The sequence below is a fragment of the Electrona antarctica genome (genome assembly GCF_951216825.1).
Source record: "Electrona antarctica genome assembly, chromosome: 9".
NCBI lineage: Eukaryota > Metazoa > Chordata > Actinopteri > Myctophiformes > Myctophidae > Electrona > Electrona antarctica.
In genome coordinates this window covers 25,853,061-25,866,193 of record NC_136790.1, presented here as the reverse complement: position 1 = coordinate 25,866,193, position 13,133 = coordinate 25,853,061, and the positions used below count along the sequence as shown (strand labels likewise).

The following is a 13,133-nucleotide window of genomic DNA, read 5'->3' as shown; positions in this document are numbered from 1 at the left end:
TTGATATTTCTATGATGACCATTAATTAACTTACTTATCTCAACAGATTATTATGACCCAATCATGTTTATCACTCTGTGTCCGTTCCACTCGGTGTCTGTCTGTTACAATGTGGGGGTTCGATAACGCCCACTATGCTGTCCTAGTTTACACAGTCAGTATAAAAAGCTTGATGTTATGGTTGTTCACTGGCTCTTTCTTTGATCATTGGAGTACCCAAAGGTAAGCAGTGAGCACGGAGGTGGAATTGATAGTAGAGCACAGATTTCTCCTTAATGTCTCTTAATACTTACTGAGATTTATATTCAAAACATGTCCCCTAGAGTATAGTTTTTTGTTCTAGTGAGGTTCTATGGGCAGTAACTTGTGTTTACTCATGTTCACAATGACCCGTAGTTACGGGTTAAGAGCTGTACTGTGTTGACAAGATTAGGCTTCATTGTAATTGTTGGATTACATCATTAATGTGCTGATTGTGCCGGCGGGTAGATTCTGCAAACATTGTCATAACAATGCATGCCAAAGATTTCTGATTTTTTTTCCCTTGATATTGGTTAAGGTAAGGGTCATTTATTTATAAATTGCCTTTCAAAACAAATGTTACAAGGTGCTGCATAATGACTAAAATAAAACCGTTTATACTGAGGATATGTTCTTTATTCACCTATGATCCTAGATCACTATTTATATGCATTTCATGTATTATAGTGTTTTTCTTTGCCTGCTGTAAATCACTCTGGAATTAAGAGCGTCTGCTAAATGTCTAAATTGTAAATTGTACCATATGTTTACAATATCACTTTAATCTTTATCAGAACAAAGGAGAGGGAAGGCTTGAGAGCTTTAATATCAAGATGACCAAGCTCACCATTCTGGCAGGTAAAATTGTTGCCATAAACCTTCTGTAAATCAGAATAAATGTATTGCGTGTAGAATGGGTGTAACCAGCAGTTATTAACCCCAGGTGTCTGTTTCTTTCCTTATAGGCTTGTGCCTGGTGTTATGCCACATGGGTAAGTGATGCCAGTACTCTATGACGTCAGCAGTAGCTTGAACATGCATGTGTTACCCAACAATATGGTAATACAGGTTTACCTTAACATTTCCTGACTAGACAGAGCACAGCAAATAAGATGTGACACGTCTGCTTTCTCTCAGTACAGCAACTGCCAACCACCAGATGATATGCTACTTCACCAACTGGTCCCAATACAGACCTAATGAAGGGAAGTTCATGCCCCAAAGTGTGGACCCCTTCCTGTGCACCACCCTGATCTATGCATTCTCAGTAATCAACAGCAACAATGAACTGGTCACCTATGAATGGAATGATGATGTTAACTACAAGGCATTCAACGACCTGAAGATCAAGTAAGCTATCTAGGACAGATTTGCAAAGCACCTCCTTCTCAATTTTCCTTGAAATGCACAAGTCGACTAATTTTTGCAAATTAATTTTGCTTAACTTGTCTTTAGGAATCCTCATCTGAAGACTCTACTGGCTGTTGGAGGATGGAACTTTGGTTCAGCCCAGTGAGGATTCCTTTCCCTCACATACCAAGTTATATGACTAGTTGAATCACAAGTTTTATTGATAAGACTAAAGGTAATTTTTACATGTTTTTGTGAACATAACTGTTTTTGTGACAACTGCAACAACGTTTCTTCTCACTAGGTTTTCCATCATGGTGTCCAATGCTGCCAACCGTCAGAAGTTCATCCAGTCGACCATCAGATTCCTGAGGACTCATGGCTTTGATGGTCTGGATCTGGACTGGGAGTATCCTGGAGCTCGTGGAAGTCCGCCTGAGGACAAGCATAGGTTCACTCTGCTCTGCAAGGCATGGCCCTGTCTCTTATTGTCAAATTCTTCACAGAGGATGACAGTACTAATTCACTCTTTTAGATCTGACAAACTGCCTTACCAGTTGTGGTTTAAATTTACAGGAGCTGGTTGCTGCTTATGAGGCTGAGGCTGCAGCGACTGGAAACAGCCAGCTCATGGTGACTGCTGCTGTGGCTGCAGGAAAGCCAACCATTGATGCTGGATATGAGATTGCGGAGGTTGCAAAGTCAGTCTAGCATGATCAACAGTGTATATTTAAAAAAGCAGGAATTGTAAATTACACAGCAAATAATTCTTAAGGTGGCTAAGCATTTATGTGTTCATGTGTTTCCAGGTATCTGGACTTTATTAATGTGATGACCTATGACTTCCATGGAACTTGGGAGACATTCACTGGACACAATAGTCCACTGTTCCGTGGCTCTGAGGACAAGGGTGACCTCATCTACTTCAACACTGTAAGGAGACATGCGGGTATATTTTAGCCTGGCTAATAAGCCAGACCGAATCTGGCTTATTAGCCAGGCTATAGGTATATTTAACATAGAGCAAGAGGCATGAGCTGAAGCAATGGTGAATGGCACCTATGTTCTACTGTGTCACACTGGTGCCAAGTATGTTGGTGTTTTGCACTTATCCATGACGACTTCTATTGCTTACCTTCATTCATCTTTTAGGATTATGCTATGAAGTACTGGAGAGACAATGGAGCCCCAGTAGAGAAGCTGAGGATGGGGTTCGCCACTTACGGTCGAACCTTCCGTCTGACATCATCAATTACTGGCGTTGGAGCCCCGGCTAACGGTGCTGCATCAGCTGGACGATACACACGGGAAGCTGGCTTCTGGGCCTACTATGAGGTGATGTGAATCTAATGTCTTGTCTAGCACAAGTGACTGGATTTAGCTGTTTTATTGCACTTCTCAGATCTGTGGCTTTGTGAAGGTCACAACCCTTAAAGCTGAGCGAGCTGCTTTTTCTGGTATGTCTGCATGGTGAAATGAATGACTGTCAGGTGTTTATATGCCTAACCTTACTTTTTTGTGGTTCAGATCTGTGACTTTTTAAAAGGCGCCACCCTGCACTGGATTGAAGACCAGAAAGTTCCATATGCCACCAAGGACAATGAATGGGTTGGCTTTGATTCGCAGGAAAGCTATGATACCAAGGTAGGAGCCGGAGGCATATTTTCGTCATATATTCCACACCTCTATGGTTCTTTTGTTAGCATAGTTCAGTGAATCATCCTACTGTATGTCTTTCGGATCCACCCCACAGGTCCGCTACCTGAAGGAGAATAAATTTGGCGGTGCCTTTGTATGGGCACTAGATCTGGACGACTTTGCTGGACGATTTTGTGGACAAGGCAACCACCCTCTACTGTCACATCTCCGCAAAATCCTTGATATTGGTAAATGTTTTGAGTTTTGAGCTTTTCCTCATTCAAGATTCCATCAATTCAATTTGTGGTCACATTACTAACTTGCTATTTCCTCACACCCACCACAGCCACAGTTATGTTATATCTACACTAGATGTCGATTTCAAACTCATTTTCCATCGTTTCCATTCTCTTCTGTCCATTTAGAGCTGCCCCCCCTGCCCCCCACCACTACATCAAAACCCGGTGCAAGCACAACCACCAAACGACCAACAACTACCTCCGCCACCACACATGCCCCAGGATCCGGTTTCTGCAACGGAAAACCAAATGGCTACTACACTAACCCAGATGATAAGACCAGCTTCTACCAATGTGCAAGTGGCATCACTCACATTATGAAGTGTGGCCCTGGCACCATCTATGATAATAGCTGCTCGTGCTGTGTACACAATACCTACTAGAATATTTGGGAATACAGTAATGATTTTTTTTTAATTCTCTCTGTATAGACATCTTTCTCATCTTACAAAGACCATTTTGAGATGTTGTATTCACATTCTTAGTTGTTTGTGTCTGAAGCTATTAAATTACCAACAAATAAATAAGTATGTTTCCTGCCAAATGTGATTGTCGTTAATTGCAGTCCTTTAACCCTGCAATATATACATAGTATATATATATGTATATATTGAACTTGTCCATGAACTTGTTACTCAAGTCTTAAGTGGCTTCAGTGAGACTCATTGTGCTGGATGTCATAATACAGGTCAAAGTTTAGCACACAGCTGATTTTCTTAACACAAATGTTACACCCTGAGCTCGTGGCTGAGGGTGACAGGCCCAGGGGGGGGTATATCACCATCACCACAGAGCAGAGGGTGTGAGAATTACGTTCAGGCTAGAGGGGACAGTTGGAGTTCAGACAAATCCTCTCAAAATGACATCTTCGAGCATGGCTCAAAGGCTGTCAGATATTGGATGACCCCTTCGTGACATCATCATAGGCTATTTGTAGTGTCTTTTGACATTTCTGTTGGATGGTCAAGAAAGTTGTTTTAACAACAACAGCAAAGTCTCACTGACAGAATCTCCTGAGATTGAAGGCTATCAAATTATACGCAGCAACAATTGTTTTCCCATGCATCCTCCACCAACATCTACCGTGTTTATGCCAACAGTTGTACAATGCTACCCTAGAGGTACATCCAACAGAGCCAGGTTAGTGTGACACCTCCTTTGTCTCACTTGTCTGCGTCTGTGAAGTACTATGTCACCAGCCACATATCATTATGCCATTGGATATTAAAATGCACAGGTAAAGGCTTTGGGTTTCATGTAAGGCTACAATGTCACCAGCGCTCTAGGTGGGGGAAAAAAAGCATGAAATTGGGTCATTCTGGGAACATTCTGCCACCAATATAATAAAAAGCAATATCCCATATCCACTGGTTTTTGTCAAGGTGGTGGTGGTGTATAATATGAGATTTGTTAAGCATCCTCACACAGGTAAAGAGATCCATATAAAAGGAGTTTTTGTGTGTCACACTAAATTGGTAATTTATCTTATCACTTGCCCTTCTTGTAAATCATATGTCGGGAAGGAGAATAGATCACTGAAAGCCTTTATTGCTGAACATGGAAGCACTATTAGAAGCAAAAACATAAATTATCCAGTAACAGCACATTTTGTTGAATTTAGTCATCCTGTTTCCTCTCTAATAAGATACAGTATAGTGGTATTGAGAAGGAATCACTGCCCCCAAGAGGAGGTGCCTGGGATGTTTCTGAGCACCCTGTTACCTCTTAGATTGAATTATATTATGAGTATGACTTGAAGTGTTCGCATAATGTCATTTATGATGTTCATCTAGAAGTGAGGTTTAACTTTATTTTCATATATTAGAAATATTGAAAATAAATGTTTCTAACCATTTTAAATATGCCTATGCTAGGTCCAAGCAATTTGAGGTAAATTTGTAATCTGTAGTATGAGGCATAATGTTTCTTGCTACTTTCCTTCAAGTGATTTGATTACTGTATTTCACTGTTTGTTAAGAGTTTTGATTCACTGAAGGCCTCTTCATTGTTTTTTCTCACACCATGGTGGAATGTGTGTCTGATCACCATCACGTTACTACACAGTAAAATCCTCAGGGTAAATGTAACTCTAAGAGTATGCAGTACGTTGTCTGTATGGGTCCATCTGGTTCCATTTGCACACCCTGTGTGCTGGGTGTCAGTTGTGTGGCCTACATAATATACCTGTCCTATATAATTGTTGATCTTAAAGAAGGCCTGAGGGCCAAAACGTCACCTAAATGAAAGAGAAATGCATATGGAGCCAGAGCGTGCAACACCTACTCTCAAGTCTTCAAGTAATCAGCACCTCATTCAAATTGTAAGTTCATTACTTTTCTATTAGAAAGTGATGTATAATATATCCTATCCTATATATATGATCTGTTTCATACAAACAGGATGGGTTGCTACTAGGAATGAATCTCACATGTGAGATTTTTGTAAGATTATTGTAAAGGACACCATGTTTACCATCACTAGTATTTTTGCTGTATGTTTTTCTCTGTGGATTAAAACCTGAAAACGTAATGCACTGTCCAATATATCCCCAATACACGTATACAACATAATATACTCCATTTCAAATATGACTTCACGTTGATTAATAGATCATATTACTTTTACATAAGATACGTTCGATAACAAAAGACAGATGCCATAACTCTACCCGTGGGCCCATGCAGGCCATGTCCGATACATCATACGTATAATTATGTCTCTCAGGGAACATCTATTTCAATGTTAATGCTGTGACCATTGCAATGCTGTACCACGTGACTGAGAGTAATCGGAGAGGTGGCTTGTGTGACGTTACAGTATGAATACATATTGTTGTTGTTCTGTCTGCAGTCTGTGAGGTGTTCCATGATGGGACTTACCCTCTCCCCAGAGCTCAAACTGTGGAATAAGCAAGGGCTGCTAACATGAATGCAGGAATAGCATGCACAATTGGTGAGCATTTCTGTGTTGCTTTTGTGACACATCTTGTGTGCGTGCGTGTGCATGACTGCCCTGTTTTATAGAGGGGTTGCATCTTAAAATTAAATCAATTATGTATGTAACTTTGAACACAGCACTTTTGAATTGATATCTGCATTGTGTCTTCTACAGTAGGTCTGCAACTTTTTATTCAGATTGGTGAGTAAACAAATATAAAATGTATAAATATAAATTTTGTCAAACACAAACAGAAATGTAATACTGTTAAAAATCTACTGTATGCATCCTATCCAGACTGTAGTAGCCAATCCCTCCTCCGTACATGTCATCTTTAAGTTAAATATATTGTATATTTTGTTGTTTTTACACACAATCTGCATACACATCATTAAAAAACTAATATCTCTATTCTGTTTCTCATCCCAGCAACCACCACCAAACTTGTTTGTTACTTCACCAACTGGTCTCAGTATAGAACTGGCATAGGGAAATTCCTACCAGAGAACGTTGATCCTTTTCTGTGTACCCACATGGTTTATGCCTTTGCTATCATCAATTACGCTAGTGAGATCACTGAATCTGCCTGGAATGAGAACACTCTCTACAAATCATTTAATAAGCTCAAGAAGAGGTAAGAATACAACATCCAAAAGACACTTCTCTCTTAAAGGACAACTTTAGTTTTTTTCAACCAAGGTTCATGTTTTAGTTGTTATTAGAGAAAGTAATTGATGAGTGTTACATTTTTTAATTTGCTGCTTTCTTTCGTTTTAGGGATTTTTTTGACAGGGGGGCGGGGCATTCGAACATGGGGCTAAATATGTATTTATTTACAAAATATTATGGCAATTTATTTGTATTATTATTTATTATAATCCTAATAGACCCCAGGAAATTACATTTGGCCACAGAAGATCGCAGGATCTACTGAATGTGAAGGAGGCCTAGGGGGCTGCCACACTGTGTGTTGTAGGCTCAATATGTCAGTTTGACACATTCATAGTAAATAATAAAAAAAGAAATCGCTATAAAAATTTGTAAAAAAAAATACACATTTTGCCCCATGCTCGAATGCCCCCGCCCCCATGTCAAAAACAGCTAAAATCCCTAAAACTAAAGAAAGCAGCAAATGGAAAAAAAATAACACTCATCTTTTACTTTCTCTAATAACAATCTAAAACATGAACCTTGGTTGAAAAAAAAATAAAGTTGTCCTTTAAATTAAATTAACAGTTAAATTAACACAATTGTAATTGTCTATAGACTATTTCATATCTATTTCTCTCTCTCTCTCTCCACCCTTCTGCATCACCAACCAATGTAGAAACTCAAGACTAAAGACTTTACTGTCTGTCAGAGATGAGAGAGATGGTGGATCCCAGTGAGTGAATCTCTCTTGCTAACTCTTTCTGAAAGCCTAATTTGCATAATGTGTTGTCACTTGGGTAGAATTAAGTGTGACAGTAAAACTAAGTTTGTTGTACAGCAGCATCTATTCAATTTGTTGTTTTGTGCTGTGACCTTCTGAGTGTAATGCCTTGTTTGTCATGTCATATGCCAGCTTCTCCACAATGATGTCCAAAGCAGCCAACCGTCAGACATTCATCCAGTCCACCATCAAATTCTTGAGAGCTCATGACTTTGATGGTCTAGATCTGGACTGGGAGTACCCTGGACATCCCCCAGAGGACAAGCAAAGGTTCACACTTCTCTGCAAGGTACAGTGACTTGAGTGCACTTGAGTACATACTCTATACATTCATTTTTCCTCTCAAATATATCTGCTGCTATCAAAATCTAATGAGTATATGCTCTGTAATCTGCAGTCAATCATAGTTTAAACTATTTGGACAGCACCTTCTTCCTCAGCCTAGTGGGAATATGCGTGGACAGTTTCATCACAATCGGACGCTGTGTTAATGATTTGCAGCATTTTGTACAAAACGGGCCACCCCTGAAAACTTTGGAAGCCAATCTTAGCCAATCAGGATGTAATATGAGAAATCAAATAAAAAAAAAGACCCGCCTTGATCACATGACTATAGAGATCATTTGTACCAATTTGCGTGAGATTTGGGTAAAATATGAAGGAGTCAAAAAAATGTTTTACATAAATCGGCCTCCTGGTGGCGCTATAACAGGCCGCTGTTGAAAAAGGTTAATCGTTGGCATTCAGGGAGGGTGTGTGCACAGGCCAACGATGCCGGAGATTAGCTGTACACAGACGGACTGACACACTGACACACACATGTGCAAAACAAACTGTACTCTTCCCATGCCTTTGGCCTGGTGGAGACGAATGAGTCAAATATAATGGGTGGCCTCCTTGAACCAATCAAACATACCAGAGCATGCTTCGGAAAGTGGTCGCCTGTACCGCCAAGTATACCGTGAGGCGTAGTGAGTGTGCTAAACATATCAGACTATCAGTGTGGTCCTTTAGGCTAGCTCATCTTAGTGGAAGAAAATGCTCACAGCAAAAACTGGACATAACTGGTATTTGGTAGGCTTAGTGACCCAAAAACACAACTACAGTAGCTTATTGCAAAATCAGGTGCAAGTGCTGCACAATTAATCGAAAAAAGATTGCGATCTAGATTCAGTCACCTATGCAATCTCATTTATAAATTTGAGCAAGAATCGTGGCTGTCCAATTCATTTTAGTTAAGAGTGGTTTAAGTCAAGCACTTTGATGTTGTCTGTTTAAACTAAGCCACAGTAGTTGACTCCAGGTGCCACATTTTGCATGTAATGTTCAGCAACTAAAGACAATGAATATATTCATGGATAAAATGAGAATCGTGTGAGAATTCTAGTGGAGAAAAATGTATTCACATTTAAGCAAGAATGGTGCAGCACTACTTGATATAATTGATTTTAAGAAATATATATATTGGATTTGGATTGGGCTATACGGCATCGGTATCGGCTAGATAGTTTTTTTAACATCGGTATCGGCCAAGAATTTCCACATCTGTGCACCCCTAATTATATGTTAACAATAAAGATAAATACAATAAATAAATCTTCACTGATAATTTATCCATTCGTCCAAATTTTAATTGCATAAAACTGAGAAAAGTGCAATCCTCTACTCAGAGGATTGCAGGTCTTTGCCAAGCTGGAATTGCCAACCCCAGCCAGCAGGAGAAGAGCAAGGCGCAGGGGGAATATAATATAATATACATTCTTAGGACATAAGTTCAACTTATTAGTGTTTGTGGTGCCCACGTTTTTTTGAGGTGTGCTCTATAAAGGCCCCTCAACATGTGATTCCAATTTGGGGTTGATTGGATGTATGTGGGGTTCATGATATATATGGTGTTCTTTGTAAGAAATAGTTTCCGCCCTCACATCTTCCAGGGGAAATATTGTATTGATTCTACAACCTATGATTCAAGAGTTATATGTCAAACTCAAAACGTAAAGCGGCCTGTTATAGTGCCACTATGAGGCAGATTTGAAAGAGGGTGGAGTGTCTTCCTTGGTCTACTGGGTGTGCGCATGCTACTGTAAATTTGACACAGATTGATCCAGCAGTTTACAAGAATGGCTGTCCACAGACACACAAACACACAGACAAAAAAACAGTGTTTTCGGCCCCAAGCATGGCGAACATAATTAACACTCATCCAGAAGATAGTTCAATTAGTATCTCAGGTTATTATTGGCATATTGTGGCTGGTCCCTGGAGACGCACGTGGAGACACACCCTCCTTTGTACTGAAAGAACATCGGTGTCACATGACACTGTTCTCCATTTCAACATGTTAAACACTTACCCCTTCTTTCATCCTACAGTACCATTCAAGTTGATAATAGTCACAAAGATTGAACTAAGAAGTTCAAAGCAAGGCTTCCTATTTCAGGGGAATGGGGACACAGAGCATCGTCATACAATAACGGATGATGTTGCCCTTGAACATAATTTACTCTGGATCATTTCCTGGGGCAACCACGGCAATGGAATCGCTTAAAAGCTTTAAAGGGCCATTGCCTCCTATTTCACACCACCTATAACTTCTAAGCATCTTCACCTCAGGGTACCTTCCTTACAGCCAAAATAAAAACACACAATGTTTTCTTTCTAGGAGCTTTCAGAGGCATATGAAGCTGAAAGAAAGGCCAGAGAGAGCCGACCACTCATTTTATCTGCAGCAGTCACAGCAAAGATAGATGCCATTGAGATGGGATATGAAGTCGCTGAGATGTCAAAGTAAGGCTTGCAATGCTGTCACCACCTTAGATATGAACCTATGAACCAAAACATTGTTTTTGTTCACAATAAATATATTTTAATTGCATGTGAAAAAGACTGGGCAGGAGTCCTTTCTTATAAGTTAAGGAATTTGTCATTTATTGATCAGGTGGCTTTGTGTGTATCGTTTGTGTGTGTGTGTGTGTGTGTGTGTGTGTGTGTGTGTGTGTGTGTGTGTGTGTGTGTGTGTGTGTGTGTGTGTGTGTGTGTGTGTGTGTGTGTGTGTGTGTGTGTGTGTGTGTGTGTGTGTGTGCACGCGTGTCTGTGTAGGTACCTGGACTTCATCAGCGTTAAAACATTTGATCTTCATGGTGGTCAAACCAATGTGACAGTCCACCACAGCACCTTGTACCACGGAACAGTGTCTACTGAAAGTGATACCAACATAGTAAGAAATATGCAATGTATCACAATGCTTAACCATTATATTACTAAGGTAGGAGACCTGCATACTGTGTACTGTAGGATGAGCCCCTAATCATACAACTGACTGGATCTGAACCAGGTCTATAGTTTTCCATATACAATCAAACGTCTCGGCAACAAAGTACAGCAATAAAAGCAATGCATTGGCTACGTATATCACAACAGTCCATCGTCTTTGGTCCTCCCAGGACTATGTTATGCGGTACTGGTTGGACCGAGGAGCCCCTGCAGGGAAGCTGTTAATGGGCTTCCCCACACACGGACGTTCCTTTACCTTGTCCACAGCAGAGAGTGGCCTGGGTGCCCCAGTCAGTGGCCCTGCTATACCTGGCCCGTATACCCAGCAGATGGGTGTCTGGTCCTACTATGAGGTAAGGCAATCTGGGAACTAGTTAACTCAGCCCTCACCCACCCGTGTGCGTGTGCTCGTTAACACACGCGCACACACATGCACACGCACGCACACACACACACACACACACACACACACACACACACACACACACACACACACACACACACACACACACACACACACACACACTTTAGTCTCATAATATATGAATTATAATTATAATATATTTAATATTATTCCTATAATACCAAAACTACCATACACTAAAATCATTACTTAAAGTCCTCTCAGAGAGTCTATACTATGCTGCTTCATTCTTTCCCTCAGTCTACACCAAATCTCTTCGCCAAACAATAGCCAATCTACAAGCTCACAAAGCGTCGCGCTACAATGTGTTATGAGCTTATCGTCTATTTTTGCTGAATGTTCACCTATTATGACATGGGGATGCTATAGTATAGGGTTTGTGTGGTTAATGCTTGTTTCCTCTTTAGATCTGCTCTTTCATCAGAGGGTCCTCCATCTACTGGATTGATGCTCAGAGTGTCCCATATGCTGTCAAGGGGAACGAATGGGTGGGCTTTGACAACCAAGACAGCTATGAAGCCAAGGTCTGACCCTGCCGGCGGACGCAGACAAGATACATTTTAAATTCATCTGCTCTTTAGAACTATTTTCAGATATTTTCATCTTCTTTCTGTTCTCCCTTATACAGGTGGAGTATCTGAAGAGCAGGGCGTTTGGCGGGGCCGTTGTGTGGACACTGGACATGGATGACTTCTCTGGAGAGTTCTGTGAGCTGGGCAGATACCCACTGATAACACACCTGAAAGCTCTTCTCATTAATGGTAAGGCCTACAGCCTATACACAGTCATATACAGTACAGTACAGTACAGTACAGTACAGTACAGTACAGTACAGTACAGTACAGTACAGTACAGTACAGTACAGTACAGTACAGTACAGTACAGACAACATATATTTGTACATTTTCATATTTCATGCCACTGTTTGGGAGTGATGTGGTCATACAACAAACTACTACAAATTAGGATATATCAGATTATCCAAACTAATCGCTGACTACAGTGTTGAGGAGCACATATTGATATATTTTTCCCATACCTTCCTTTGTAGACTCGAATACATCAACATCACCACCACATCAAACCACTAACCTCACAACCTCTTCCTCCTTATCTTCTGAAGTCACACGTCCGACACAAGAGTGGCAGACCACCGGGAGAGACCCCATTACCACGACAAGACCAGGAAGCACCTGCCTGCAAAACATCACTGTTGTGTATCCAAATGTACGCTTCTGCCAAAAGAAACGTGATGGATTTTACCTGAGATCAAATTATCCAAAGATCTTTTACCAGTGTGTGCGCGGGAAGACATCAACAGTGAGATGCCACGGCAGCCTCACTGTTATCACGGACCCGGTGTACAGCAAGGGAGAACAGGCCAAGCTGGGGAGTATAGTTTTAATTCATCTTGTCATAGCTACATATGTGTTGACAGTATGGTGCAACAGGTGATTTTATAATGTATGGTATCATTCAAGCACTCCTGTACGCTATGGATACATGGTGTGGACAGAACTGGCAACTAATAAAGAGTTAAAGACCAAAGATAAATAAAATAATATTTTTTTATGACCAGAGTTCCAGTATACAATACTGCACTGCTCTGTGTATCTTGCCAAAAATCATACTGTATGTACAATAAACGTGATGAAGTTCCATTAAAACCTGAGCTTGGCCAGAACATTCTTTAAAAAGTGTCAAAGAACTTTAACTGAACAAAATATTTAATTCTCACTTGAATCATGTGAAAATACTT

The 13,133-nt window shown here is 40.5% G+C and overlaps 1 protein-coding gene across 1 annotated transcript; it reads left to right on the top strand.

Moving 5' to 3' along the window:
• The first annotated feature begins 790 nt into the window (after positions 1–790).
• LOC306929892 (putative chitinase 10) lies at positions 791–12,957 on the top strand. Its single transcript, XM_079510624.1, has 22 exons — positions 791–879; positions 987–1,013; positions 1,164–1,371; positions 1,477–1,533; positions 1,676–1,841; positions 1,948–2,072; positions 2,181–2,304; positions 2,524–2,706; positions 2,899–3,015; positions 3,125–3,257; positions 3,435–3,673; positions 4,494–4,545; positions 6,420–6,446; positions 6,675–6,879; positions 7,573–7,629; positions 7,810–7,966; positions 10,340–10,464; positions 10,777–10,894; positions 11,121–11,303; positions 11,782–11,898; positions 12,003–12,135; positions 12,426–12,957. The coding sequence occupies exons 1-22, from the start codon at positions 855–857 to the stop codon at positions 12,827–12,829; spliced, it is 2,982 nt and encodes a 993-aa protein (XP_079366750.1). The 5' UTR covers positions 791–854; the 3' UTR covers positions 12,830–12,957.
• The last annotated feature ends 176 nt before the right edge of the window (positions 12,958–13,133 follow it).

Coding starts and splice junctions, on each gene's coding strand:
- LOC306929892 (XM_079510624.1), top strand. CDS start 855: ATGACCAAGCTCACCATTCTGGCAG. Junction 6,880..7,572: donor TTTAATAAGCTCAAGAAGAG/GTAAGAATACAA, acceptor CAACCAATGTAG/AAACTCAAGACTAAAGACTT. Junction 10,895..11,120: donor CTGAAAGTGATACCAACATA/GTAAGAAATATG, acceptor TGGTCCTCCCAG/GACTATGTTATGCGGTACTG.